This window comes from Arctopsyche grandis, chromosome 1 (genome assembly GCF_051622035.1).
Source record: "Arctopsyche grandis isolate Sample6627 chromosome 1, ASM5162203v2, whole genome shotgun sequence".
Taxonomy (NCBI): domain Eukaryota; kingdom Metazoa; phylum Arthropoda; class Insecta; order Trichoptera; family Hydropsychidae; genus Arctopsyche; species Arctopsyche grandis.
Window position 1 is genome coordinate 41483140 of NC_135355.1, and position 13905 is coordinate 41497044.

A 13905-nucleotide genomic window follows, 5' to 3' on the forward strand; every position below is an offset into this window, starting at 1 on the left:
ATTAAAATATCAATTTCGATTTCGACTTAATTTGTATAGTAGATCGATGAAGCGTGAGACATACAAGAACCGAGCATGCTTTCGCATTCGTGCAATGTGTTGTAAAATGTTACAATACATTACACGAATGCAACAGTATGGATGTAAGGACGTAAAATAATTCCTTTGTTTTTTTTTTTAATTATTTATTTTTTAACTATATAATATTATTACAATATAATTCAATGCAAAGTATTTAATAATATTACTTTAAATTTTGCTGTCCATAACATGATGTGGATAATTACTTTTATCGTTCAAAATTAAAATTCCATTCATATAAAATATATACGTATTCCATAAATAAATTAATAACATCAACAACTAACTTGTTTTATTAATATAAATATTTCAAAATATGAAACACGAACTCAAAAGTAACAAAAAATAAAAGTCAAATTCCACCGACCACTATACGCACGTACAATATTTCTTGATCAAAATGTTAATTATTAATTTAAATATTTCAAAATACTGTTGCGTAGGGGTGGGTCGAGAATCCAAATAAAAGGCAAAAGTCGCTACACAGTATTTATTGGGTGATTAAGGAGATCCACGCACTGCCAGTGCTCCGACCAGAATGCCTTGATATGGCCTAAGTACCTGCTTATAAAATGCAGGTCGCTCACTGCATCTTCCTCGACACGTTTGTTTACCTATTGTTATAGTCACGTACTAGATATGCAGTCCCACGGTCTCGGCAAGCAGTCCCACGCTTTTGCACTGTCAGTTCTGAGAACTCTAGCGGGAACAGGCTGGGTGCCGTTACCGACCACTTCCAAGTCCATTCGGGAATCTCCATTGTTAACCGACAGCACTTAAGCCTGGAGATAATCCTCGGAAACCAATTAAAACGGCGGTTTGTTTTAGCATATGCTATAATACGAAACACGAACTCAAAAGTAACAAAAATAAAATCAGCTGATAACTAAAAATATAACTATCACTGTTTGATCTGTGTACATGTGTAGCTTGTATTGGTTAGAAAGTTTGTTTTGGAGCGATAAACAATGCAATTTGAGGTTATGGGTAGCTGTTGAACTAATTGTATGTATGTAAGCTTATTGTAAAAAATTAAATGTATATAAGCTTATTGTAAATCATATTAACAATTAGATACGACATAACTTCTTATTGAATACTTATCTCGCAGATAAAATTCCGTGAATAGATATACTTTTAGCCGTGAAATGTCAGATTTGACATCTTTGGCCATAAATCAATATATGTATATCGTGTATATAACAATATATGTATACCCTACAATAAGCTACACGCCAAATTTGAAATTTATATATACATACATATGAGAGTTAAAACTATAAATATTTATATATTAGAGATAAAGAGAACCAATAGACCAAATTTCATAAAATATAGAGTGAATTATAGGTGTTTAAACAATTAAAATCTTATATCACCATATCGAGGCGAACAGGTTGGAAGATACGGGACGAACGCTTATTAAACGTCAGGGAGGTTTACTTTCCGCGTGTTTAAAACGCGTTGTATACGATATTTTATCTCCAACGTAATGGCAGACGATACATTAACGTGTATTGATGACCAAAATGAGCAATATGGCAAAGTATGAAAACGATCGGATAAGAGATAAAAATGACCACTGACACGAAAGCCATGTGAAACGTAAAGGAGGTATGTAAAAAATAAAAGTCAAATTCTAACGACCGCTATACGCACGAACAATGTTGTATTACTTGATCAAAATGTGAATGCGAAACCAAATTTAAATGGCCATCACGGGTCGAGTGGGGGGTGAATGCGATAGCATGTACAATTTACATACGTCTAGATCGTTTCGACAATTGTACTTTCTTATCTTACAAACTTTCAACGCTAAGCAACTCATCCAGCCACCTTTTACATCTTTTTTCGTAGTCGAAATAGATTTTTTTCATATTTTATGGCGTGTTTTTGTCGTTTTTTGACTCTCGCGTTTTTGACACCTCGCGGTTATGTCGGGGCGGTTACGTCGGGGCGCTTTTGTCTCTCGCGTTTAAGTCGGGGTACCTAGTAATTACATGACCGTATAATTCATACATAAAATATTCAGACACAATACAAAATTTTGATAGGCTGACTTACTAATATATACATAGCTATTTGATATATGTATGTAAGTTCGATTATACATATGTACATCCACTAACGTATCCAAAAATCCACATGACGAATTTCACTCGGTTAGCTGCAGTTGGCAAACGTCCTTGGTGGAATTTCGGCGGTAATTTGTCTGGGGGGACTCCGGGCCTGAAACTTTAGTCATTAGGGAGAGATCAGGATTCTGTGAAGTTGTGATTGCTCCCCGATACCGCGCCCAATTTATATTGTCACACTGAAACGTTGATATTTTTATGACCGCTTGCTGACTTGCAAACTTTCCGGCGAACGTTCATATATTACAGTGACTTACATAGACTATTTTACTAATCAAATAATGGCTATCGTTTCTAAACTACGTGCTCATACAATTTTATGTGACCTGCTGCTGATAAATTGGCGGGAAGTTGTGAAATTTTTGATAGCCAACAATAGTTCCAACTTACATATAGTGACAGACTCTCTTTGTTCATCATCGATAGTTAGTCTCATCGCAGAAGGGTTTCTGATTTGCTACTTTCATACAAGATTGCTAATGGTATCCTTGACACATCTGTTTTGAACGAAATTAATTTTAACGTTAATGCCCGATTCACCAAATGTAGAAATCTGTTTCCTATACACCAATTTGTCATAACAACACTTCATTTAATAATACAATCGCACATATATGTACATATGCCGGCTTTACGATAGTGTGGATGATTGTCCCGACCTTTTTACTGACTCTTTCAGTACTTTTAGGGCTAAGGTGAAGAAGCAAATCTGAAGTTGATTTGCTTCTTCACCTTCATTGTCATTCATTCTTTATTAATTTTAATATGTTTTTGTAATTTTTCTTTTTTTGTTTGCTTTATTACTAACCTCTTATACGTTTCACATGGTTTTCGTGTAAGCGGTCATTTTTTATATCCCTTATCTCTTATCCGATCGTTTTCATACTTTGCCATATTGCTCATTTTGGTCATCAATATAAGTTAAGGTATCATCCGCAATTACGATGGTGAAAAAATATCGTATTAGACACGTTTGAAAATACTGCATCGTATTACACGGTGACGTTTATCTGTCACATTCATCATTCACATCACTTTTTGCCCTGCCATCTCACTGTTAAAATTTAATTATTTAAACGCCTATAACTTTTTCTTTTTTCATTCTATATTTTATAAAATTTGCTTTATAGGTTCTCGTTATCTCTAATATATAAATATTTATAGTTTTGTGGAGGCTTGCTGAGCCAACGGTCTTGGGTGTTGCCACACCGGCCTTTATGCAGGGTGGCAACACTGTTCAGTGAATCTGACAGAATGACGTTTAACCCATAACCTCAAATTAAAAAAAACTTTCTAACCAATACAGGCTTAATATATGTACACAGATCAAACAGTGATAGTTTTATTTTTAGTTATTAGTTATATTACCATGTGGTGCTCACTATACATGGAATATAACATTTTCATTTATATTTGTATCTTTTTTGTCTCACTGTATTGATTTTTTATTAATATTTTATTCTGTATGTGTGCCAATTTAAATGAAATAAATAAATAGTAAAACACTATCACAAATTTTGATAAAATTTAGATAATTGTATCAGAGTTTGCAAGACCCACCTATTTGACCATTTGTACTATGCACGACTTTGATAGTAATTATTCTGGGTATACACCTAAGTACGAGTGAATATATATATTTATTTATTTAAAGTAAATTTATTAACCAGCAGCGTGTACTAGTGGTTAGCATATTATGCTTTCGAGCGGAGTGGTCACCGTTCGATTCTAACTACATAGTAGCTGTTGGCTAAACCTTGATTTTTGGCCGTTTCGTTCCAGATTTTGCCAATTTTTCTGATGTTCATTAAACCAGTTTCTGTAATTTGGCATCTTGTAAATCTCAAGTCATTCAGCGTCTTAAGGTTCGACAATATCTATATTAAAATGCTGCAAAAAATTCTCCACAGATGTCACTATGGACGATGTTTGTATGAATTCGAATCGTATTTTTTAACAATAATTTATTATAAATTAATTTGAAGTATAATTGGATTTAAAACACAGAATGGTCCTGACTGACAATCAATTTCGATTTCTCTTTTTTTTTAATTATGTATGAACATACCTACATATGTAAGTTAGAATGAGTATAAAATAACCGAAAATTATACCTCGAATTTAAATGTCAATATAAATTGTGAATTTAAACTCCGTTTACCTATTCATGAAAAGTCATGCGAAATTCGTACGTTCCAATTAGACTTGTACTCCGTCAAGCGAATTATACATTGTTATTTTTCGTTCAGAAAGATTATAATGCATACAAATTTTGATAAAGACTGTTGTATATTTCACTGGAATCGTTCTGCAATTATTTCGCTTATAAAAAATACCAAATTCGTTCCGTGAAAATTTCCCCTCTGAAAATAATAACATGATAATTTCCGGAAAAATACATCGTTGTGCTTTAGACTTTAATTGCTGAAAACTTTTGTTAAACGTTTTCATAAAAACTTTTCTAATTAGCGACGTGTGACGCGCTTATAATATTACAATAAAGCCCATTTAGACCGCTGCTCACGTACCTATGTACTTACAAATATTTCCATTTTGTTACTAAACTTTTGTTTTTCACAAAAAATATGTCAGTATGGAACCATAGATGTCGTGTTTAATATATGTACATATATAATTAATAATTCTTAGTCTGTATAGCAAACGAGTGACTTTGGAGGAACAACATACGAGTATGATTGATTGAATAAAATATGACCCTTCTATTGATAGCATTATACACTAGCTTCTGAACTACATATATACATATATTGCTGATTGATCTTTAAAATAATTAATAATCATTATAATTGTCTTATGTCCAAACTCATTGCATTCAATGAAAACACTCATCTTAGAGGTCAGAAAAAATGAAAAAAAATAATTGGTTATTGATGGTTGATTGTCTATCACATACAAACATACAAACATACATATTTAGCGACAGTCGGTTTTTATATATAGTATTGTTGCGTAGGGGTGGGTGGAGGATCCAAGTAAAAGTCCAAAGTCGTTTCACAGCATTTATTGATGATTAAGGAGATACACGCACTGGCAGTGCTCAGTCCAGAATTAATTGATATCGCCTAAGTATCGCCTTATAAGGAATAGATCTCTCAGGACATATTCATCGTCTAATTTGTTTAACTATTGTTATGGTCACGTACGGATATGTCTTCCCACGACATTCGGTTCCACGGTACAGGTCAATTCTGAGAACGGATCAATAACAGGCAACTCGGTCGCCATTGTTTAGCCTACATGCACTTAGGGTCTAGATATAATCCTCGAAATCAATTATAAACGGTCACACAGTCTCTGTGATTCTATTCGGCTTAATCCGATTGCCACTACTCGGCGGCTCTTTTTAGTATACGTTTTATCTGGTAACCTACGCTCATCATTATTCTCTTAATTTGAATGTGATGTATATGTGGAATCTTAATCTACTGTCTTCCATTTGGTCCTCGCAGGGATGTTTTGTATTTGTAGCTTGTTCTTATTTATCGGAACAGGCTGCAGGTGCATGACATTCCCTTATTTTTATTTTTACTTTTATTAATAATTACTTTATAGTTTTTTTATGATTCTGTATTATTTTTTTTACTTACCTCTTATTAAGTTCACATGGTTTTCGTGTTAGTGGTCATTTTTATGTCTTATCTCTTATCCGATCGTTTTCATACTTTGCCATATTGCTCATTTTGGTCATCAATATACGTTAATGTATCGTCTGCCATTACGTTGGAGATAAAATATCGTATACAACGCGTTTTAAAAACGGGGCCCGTAAACCTTCTGACGTTTAGCAAGCATTCGTCCCGTGTCTTCCAACCTGTTCGCCTTGATATGGCGATATCAGATTTCAATTGTTTAAACGCCTATAATTCACTCTATATTTTATAAAATTTGCTCTATACATAGGTTCTCGTTATCTCTAATATATAAATATTTATAGTTTTAACTCTCATATTTATATATATATTTCAAATTTGGCGTGTAGCTTCTTGTAAGGTAATACACGATATATATTGATTTTTGGTCAAATATGTCAGATCTGACATTTCACGACTAAAAGTATATCTCTTCACTGGGTTTTATCTGCGAGATAAGTATTCAATTATGTTGTATCTAATTGTTAATATGATTTACAATAAGCTTACATACATTTAGTTTTTTTCAATAAGCTAACATACATACATCACATACAATTATTTTTAGTTATCAGCTGATTTTTATTTTTTGTTTTCTCCCTCTCTTATTTTAATATTTTATTATGTAGGCCATTGTGGTGCATTAAGCTCTCCCCGTAATGCCTAAATGGTCAAAACCGTTAAATAAATAAATATTAAGTAAAAAAGTTTCCCTTCAAAATGTGATGTCGTTTTCAGTCCATTTTCGCAAAACTGCGTTCGAGTGCAAGACTTCCTATGCGACAACAGTCGAGGGCTTTCCAGGACTTGAGAAAACCCTCCAAGGGTAGCCCTAAGTTTCAGACGAGTTGCCTGTCGGCTGCTAACGGGCACCGGAAGGAAGTGGAAGGAAACGGAGCACGGGGTCCGGAACGATTCCGGGTTTATGATTTATACCACCAATTTCTCCGAATGGTGAAACTGGCCCCTTTCCCCATCGGCCGACACCCACTTCTCGAAGATTCCTCGCCCCGAAACATTATATATGGCAATCGTTTTATTGGAATTGCCCGAAGAACACCTTAGAACACTCACCGCGAATTGTAATATCGAAATTGCACCTCCAACATATCTATGTACTTTTATAGACGACGAACCGGTGACAAATTCGCGATCGGACTTTTTTCCCCCCCACAAAAATCTACCGCATTCGTATGGAAAGCGACTGGCGGAGAAGTTCGCCGGAGCAAAACATGCTTTATTTTATATACATATAATATACGATCGTAAATTTGAGTTACGAAAACGAACGCCCTATATATAAAGATTTCGTTTATTGCTGTCAATTTTTTATTTCGATTGAAATATAGATACGATTGTAAATCGCGAAAGTCGTTTCGACGTTTGCGGGTTTTTTACTTTATTTTTTATTTTTATTTTTTACAACCACTAAAACGAGATTTGTTTTACGCTTCGGCGTCCTCTCTGATTCGAAACGTCAACTGTGAAATATTGCGAAAATTGAAGTATGTTCGAGTACACTATGGAACATTTTGCGTCATTAATATATCTGTGTATAATGTGACGTATCGTATAAATCAACATTTTCCTACCGGGGGTTCGCGAAAAATATTAATAATGGCAAAAATATATACACAACACCTTTAAGATATTATATACAAAACTGTAAATATTTATTTTTGGTTCGTTAAATAAAATCAAAATGTAAGCAGTTAAGCTACGAAGTGAATTTAAATTTTTTATGTGTGTATAAAAATAAATAAAAAAATATGCTTACAGGTAAATTATCTCTGTGAGCTAAATTAAATCGTCAACCTTCATTGTGACCTAAAAAGTTAAATGTAATATATTAAATTAGTATTCAGGTATATTAAATTAAATTTGAACGTGAAAATTCTCCAGCTGTATGTCATCTCCTTAGCAATTATTTTTTTTTTGCCAATCATCTTCTTCAATAAAGAAACATTTGAACTACTATTTAAAACAGAATTAAATATGTTTAAATTTAAAATTCACAAGTAACTATATAGTTACTTGTTAAATGGTTTAATTACAAGTTACTAGTTACTTGTTTAACAGTTCAATCGCAATTGAGGTTCAATAGATCTAACATGAGCATTTATACAAAAAGAATGATAAGTAATGATACACAATTAACCATACAGGTAAAGAGTGATAATAATATTTGACGGTTACACGTGTCGTGAGACAAAATGAATCTATAATAATAAAAATTATTAAAAATAATACTTAGGATTTCAACAGGCCATTGACTGTATCGTCTTATATAACAATTGTATTAGAAACTCGTATAAATTGTAGTAGATAAAAGTTAAGTATATAGAATTGAACAGAATATGTAACTGTCTAAAATATGTAAGTCTCGTAAATAATGAGAAATAAATTTAAGAGAAAACATCATAAGTAGTTGAAAATGAAACGGATGTTCAAACTTGAGGTTAAAGAGTATTATTTATAATAATAATAACAATAAAATTACCAGTGTGACCTGACAGGTTGTCCCAAAGCGTCACACTAGTTTTACAAAACAAAAGATACAAAATAACAAAATAAAAACAATACAAATTCCAATAATTCATCTCATTCAAATAGTCTCGTGTTGAGTCTCGAGAACCTAACCAACTCATCAACATGACAATTGAACAGGTCCAAATGCTCAACAATCACATTAAGGAACCGGATAGCCTTCACAAGAGACAAGTCATTGAAAGCAGACGTTTTTGCAGGAATAGGTTGGAAAAGTAAATTATGACGCAAAGCTCTACCGCATTCAGGCGCCAAAAATTTAAATTCAAATTAAATTGAAGGGTTGTCGATTCTTCCCTTTAATACTCCAAAGAAATATTTGGAAATGGCAATAATTCTTCTCGAAGATAGTGATTCAAAGCCTAGCATATCTTTTAAAAAGGCAGTGGGAAATAAATAGGGGTAATATTTATATTTCTTCATATAAAGGCATCTAAGAAATTTAAAATTATACATAAGTACATACATAGGTTGTAAGATCATACCACACAAAACAATATGTATATTCTTCCAAAGTATCTAATCCTTGTACGAAGTTTCTCGTCAGCTGGGAAATAGTAATCAAATTGTATTTATTTGCAGCGTCAGGGTTGTGTCCATGGTGAAGAGCTACCTTACCTGTTCGGTGCACCATTAGCAGCAGGACCTTTGGCACACTTTCCCAGAAACTACACCAAAGGTGAAGCACTGCTCTCCGAAGCCGCCATATTGTACTGGAGCAATTTTGCTCGAACCGGGTAAGTTTTAACAAGATTCCCCGTAATCAATCTCACGTGTAACTTTTCAACTTTTCGCCCGTTCCCCCAACATAATCACAATTTTTCCCTCTCCAATTTTCAATTTGAACTCCTTCGACGACGTGTTTCTCCGCTCTGTCCATGGGCTTGTTTATATTTGAGTTTCCACTATACAGATGTTTGTCCAGCGCAGATGAAGACCTCGGGTTTGTGGATCGATACTTGTGTGTTTGTTGTGACCAATGTAACCTTTGTGACAGCCTCTTCCGCAAACATTTACCCTGTCAAACAATGAACAAGGCAATCCTCTCTCTCTCCCTCTCGTGATGTTAATTGTTTTTGCTTTTGGGATCCATTTACCCTAAAACTAAAGCGCTTGACCGTCCGTTTTGTATACGGCTCCTGGTTCCCAGTACCTTCTTACAAATTCCACAACATTAATTCAAAATACGTACGAGCATTGTTCGTCTATTATCGTTTTGTTTTAAAAGAGAAGGGTTTCATCAGACAAAGCAAAAAAAAACACGTTAACTTTCCGGTACTTAGACTTTGATTCTAGCTGGAAATCTTTTATAACCAACGCAACGGCTAATAAAATAAATATAACTAAAAAATAACTTGAAAGTTTTACTGCAATGTAATTGTGGAACTATATTGAGCATTTTTTTTTATTAAAGCTGAAATTTATTCAAGTATTTGTAATAAAAACGATCACTTTATTGCACTCAAAGTACCTATATATTAATCGCTTTATTTCAATCGATTTGCTTTAGATTATTTTGTACTACTTTCTTCGGAGCTATTTTAAATTTAAATTTAAACTAACAATTTGCAAACACTTCACTTAGACCTGTTATATCTTCTATATTCGATAGTTTGTGATGATTCATTCATAGGATGAAGTTATCAAAAATTTTGGCAATCAAATGATTGCTTGTATATTTTATTATAAAAGGAAAACCAATAATTTGCTTTAATCAAAACAGACAAATAATATATGACGTACATTTCAAAAGACCAATTATAGGTTTCCGCTGGTAGAAATAAAGTAAAGGGTAAACATACTCGTAGTCACACATAAAATTTGCAAATTTACATAATAGAAACAGAGAACCTAAATATACAAAGCCAAATTAGTTTCAAGTACGATATGCGTATCATTTTGATTAATAATTTGTGTTTTATTTAAGAAAAACTTCCAAAATGCTACGTTATATTATTACCTTTAGTAAAATTGGTGTTATTTCTAATTAAAATCAAATAGCGTGGGTTTCGGTTGTTAATGGTAATTAAATTTTACCTCAACCAAATTTTACATAACCGTCGTTAAGCGATTTTCGATTTTGCAATTTAAAATTGCACACCTTGTGTGCAAAGTTCTCACTCCGGTAGAAGTATTGGACCAAATTTAATTTCACTTGCATTCTGTTCAATTTACATAGTTCAAACGCTGATTTTAATATCCAGACAGTAAAACCCCGCTCACCATGCTAATTCTTGGCTGAAATCTGCAGAAGGATTCACTTCTTCAAAATACAATATGCATTAAATGCAATTTGCTTTCAAACTCTTGTTTCAGGAATCCGAACGAGCCTCAAGACGCCGAGCTCGTTCACGGACCACGCGGTGAAAGAAACCGTTTCAAGAACATCGAATGGACCGCTTACGAAGCCGTTCATAAGAAATATTTAAATCTGGACACGAAGCCCAAGTTGAAAAACCACTACAGAGCGCATAGGTAAATACATATATTACTAATTGGCTATATCGACATTTTTATTTTAATTCAAGCTCGTAGAGTTTAGATAAATACGATGAAATTACTGGCATGTTGCGAGCAAGATGCACGGCAACTTTGAAACTATATTTATAACTGATCACATTTAGCATCCTGCACACACTCAAGTACAACTATGTGCAATCATGATGCAAGCTGTATGCCTTAGGCCGAAATCACACAGGGAAGAACGGCACGTCGTGTGCATGGCTCCCCGCTGTGGGTGGTCTCCTACATTTGTTCAAATATGGGATACACCGTTATCGATCACTGTCAATCAAGGATAAATACAAGGATACAATTTTACTGAAAACACTCTAGAGGGTCATTTTGGGGCGGGGCGTGCTGAACGTTCCGTGAATATGTGCAAGGCACGGCCCATTTTTTTCGCATGTATAAAAGTATCTAAAAAAAAAGCACGTGCCACTTGCATCGCTTATATTGCATTGCTCTCATATGTGAACAGTAGCGGTGCTTTCTGACGAAGTAAAAAAAATAATTCTTTGATTTTTTTTCGATCGTAGTGCGTATCTTCGTAAATCAAAACATCTTAAGTCGAAGACTACCTGTATGTGATTTTTTATGATCTTATTTTAGCTCAATCTCGAAAATTTATCTAAATTGTGTATGTTCTATTTTAACTTTCAATATTTAATTTTAATTTTAATACTATAATTATAATTTTATTATGATATTTGAATTTAATATTAATATAATGTTGCGTAGGGGTGGGTGGATGATCCAAGCATTTATTGATGATTAAGGAGATATACGCACTGGCAGTGCTCAGTCCAGAATGACATGATATTTTATTTTATTTTATTTTATTTTATTAATTGAAAAATCAACAGACAGGATGTACATAGATATGTATAAAAAAACAAATAGTAAATAAATAATATATGTAACGTACGAGTCCAATAATAGATTTTTACAAAAATGAAAAAGATAAATATGAGGAAAACAAATTAAAAAGTAAAGAATAAAGGCATGACCAAATATGTAGAACATTGCATAATTAAACTATAGTATTAAAATATTTGGAAAAGGTTATAAAATAGAATATAAGAAGAAATTGAAATTTACAAATATAAAACAAATGAAAAAGGTAAATACAAAATAAACAAATGAAAAGGAAAAGAATGAAAGCTATAATATGATTAAATAGCACATTACATAACTAAACCAAAGTATAAAAATATTGGATATCGCCTACGTACCACCTTATAAGGGGTAGATCTCTCAGGACGTCTAATCTGTTTACCTACTGTATAGTCACGTATTCGGATATGTATTCTCACGGTATGGGTCAGTCGTTCTGAGAAGTGCAATCATTGTTTAGCTTACTTGCACTTAGCCTGTCGCTAATCCTTGTTTAGTTAATTCGTTAACAGATAATCCTTGAACGGTCACACAGTCTCTGGGATTATATTCGCTTAATCCGCGGCGTACGTAACAATAATAATAATAGTTCTAATTTTAATATTTAATTTCAATTTTTTAATTTAATTTTTATTTTGTTATTTGAATTTAATTTTAGTATAATAATAATAGTTTTAATTTTGATATTTAATTTCAATTTTTTAATGTAATTTTTATTTCGATATTTTGTACGCTACTAGTTTCAAAAGTTGGCCTGTGTTACCGTTCGTTGGCCTGGTGCGTACGCACCATTATAGTATAAGTCTTATGAACGTGTTGAGACCTGTCCAGCAATGGATACGTACGTACATACATTCATAAATGATCTCTTCTTAATATCCTCTCATCTTTTCAGGTTGTCATTCTGGTTGAATTTGGTTCCGGATCTTCACAGACCAGGTGGAGCAGACGTTCCTCAGGGGCACCATCAGCTGGATGATGACGACAGCCCACCCCAACCCAAGGCACCAAGCTCTTCACCAGGTCGTACAGCTCCAACCGAATCCACCCAACTGGTGCCTCCAATCGAAGTGCCTAAAGTCCCCCCGTTGACGTTCCCCAACGTGACGAACCCAAACCAGCAGAACCCATTCGGAACCAGATCGGGCGTCACCCAAATACCCTCGAAGGATATATCCTCTGACAACTCGGGAAGGGACGAATACAACCAGGGCTCGACTTCAGCAACCCCCGAGGATGGTTTCGCAGCGTATTCGACGGCTCTGAGCGTGACGATAGCCATCGGTTGCTCCCTGCTGATCTTAAACGTGCTCATATTCGCCGGAGTGTACTACCAGAGGGATAAGACCAGGCTGAACGGACACGACCACGCCAATGGTTCGCACGTGACGAAAAAGCGTTCAGAGAACGGCCAGATGCCGAATAACATATGCGGAGATATTGAGAGCGCTTTGAATTTTCAGACCAGTTTAAAAAACGACCCTGCTACTATTCTGGCGCACCACCATACGCACTCCCATCATCAGCTGCCCCCGCCGGAGTTCGCAGACCTTCCTCAGAACAACGTGGGCACGTTGCCGAGAGCACCTCCACCTCCAAAGTCGGGTAAGGGTAACATTAATACCTTGACGGCAAGTCAAATGCCTGAAAATCAACCTCTTTTGGCAGCCCACAGCATCCAGCTCATCAACACGGGCACCCTCACTAAGAAGAACACCCAGCTGAATGCCAAGTCCAATGTCACCATGGAGGAGTTGAGGGTGTGACGCCAGAGTGGGTGATTACGGCGCAGTACAAGTCACAGCAGTGTCTCTCTGTCAGGTTGTGACGAGAATCTCGTCTGACGACATGAGGACATCTTCCTTTAACGCGCTGGACACACTGGACATGGTTTCCGGCGCGTTAAAGGTCACCATGACCATGGTGATCGTCGTCGTGGCGTGGTAGAAATCGAGCGGATGTGTCGTATCCTTCTCAATGCAACGTAAAAATTCAAATTCGATACAAACAGACGCGTTGATCGATTTCTAGCAAACATCTCTCTACACACATACATATATATGTATATAACTCATAGTGAAATTCGTGCAAAATAC

The 13905-nt window shown here is 34.7% G+C and overlaps 1 protein-coding gene across 1 annotated transcript in view; it reads left to right on the top strand.

Annotated features, from left to right (window-relative positions):
• The window catches only part of Nlg3 (Neuroligin 3), a 290179-nt gene extending 276604 nt beyond the window's left edge, over nt 1-13575 (top strand). The window contains exons 10-12 of the mRNA XM_077436311.1: nt 8996-9150; nt 10730-10888; nt 12705-13575. Of these exons, the coding sequence (XP_077292437.1) occupies nt 8996-9150; nt 10730-10888; nt 12705-13575 (1185 nt within the window). The remainder of the gene's footprint in view (nt 1-8995; nt 9151-10729; nt 10889-12704) is intronic.
• Nucleotides 13576-13905: the final 330 nt, after the last annotated feature.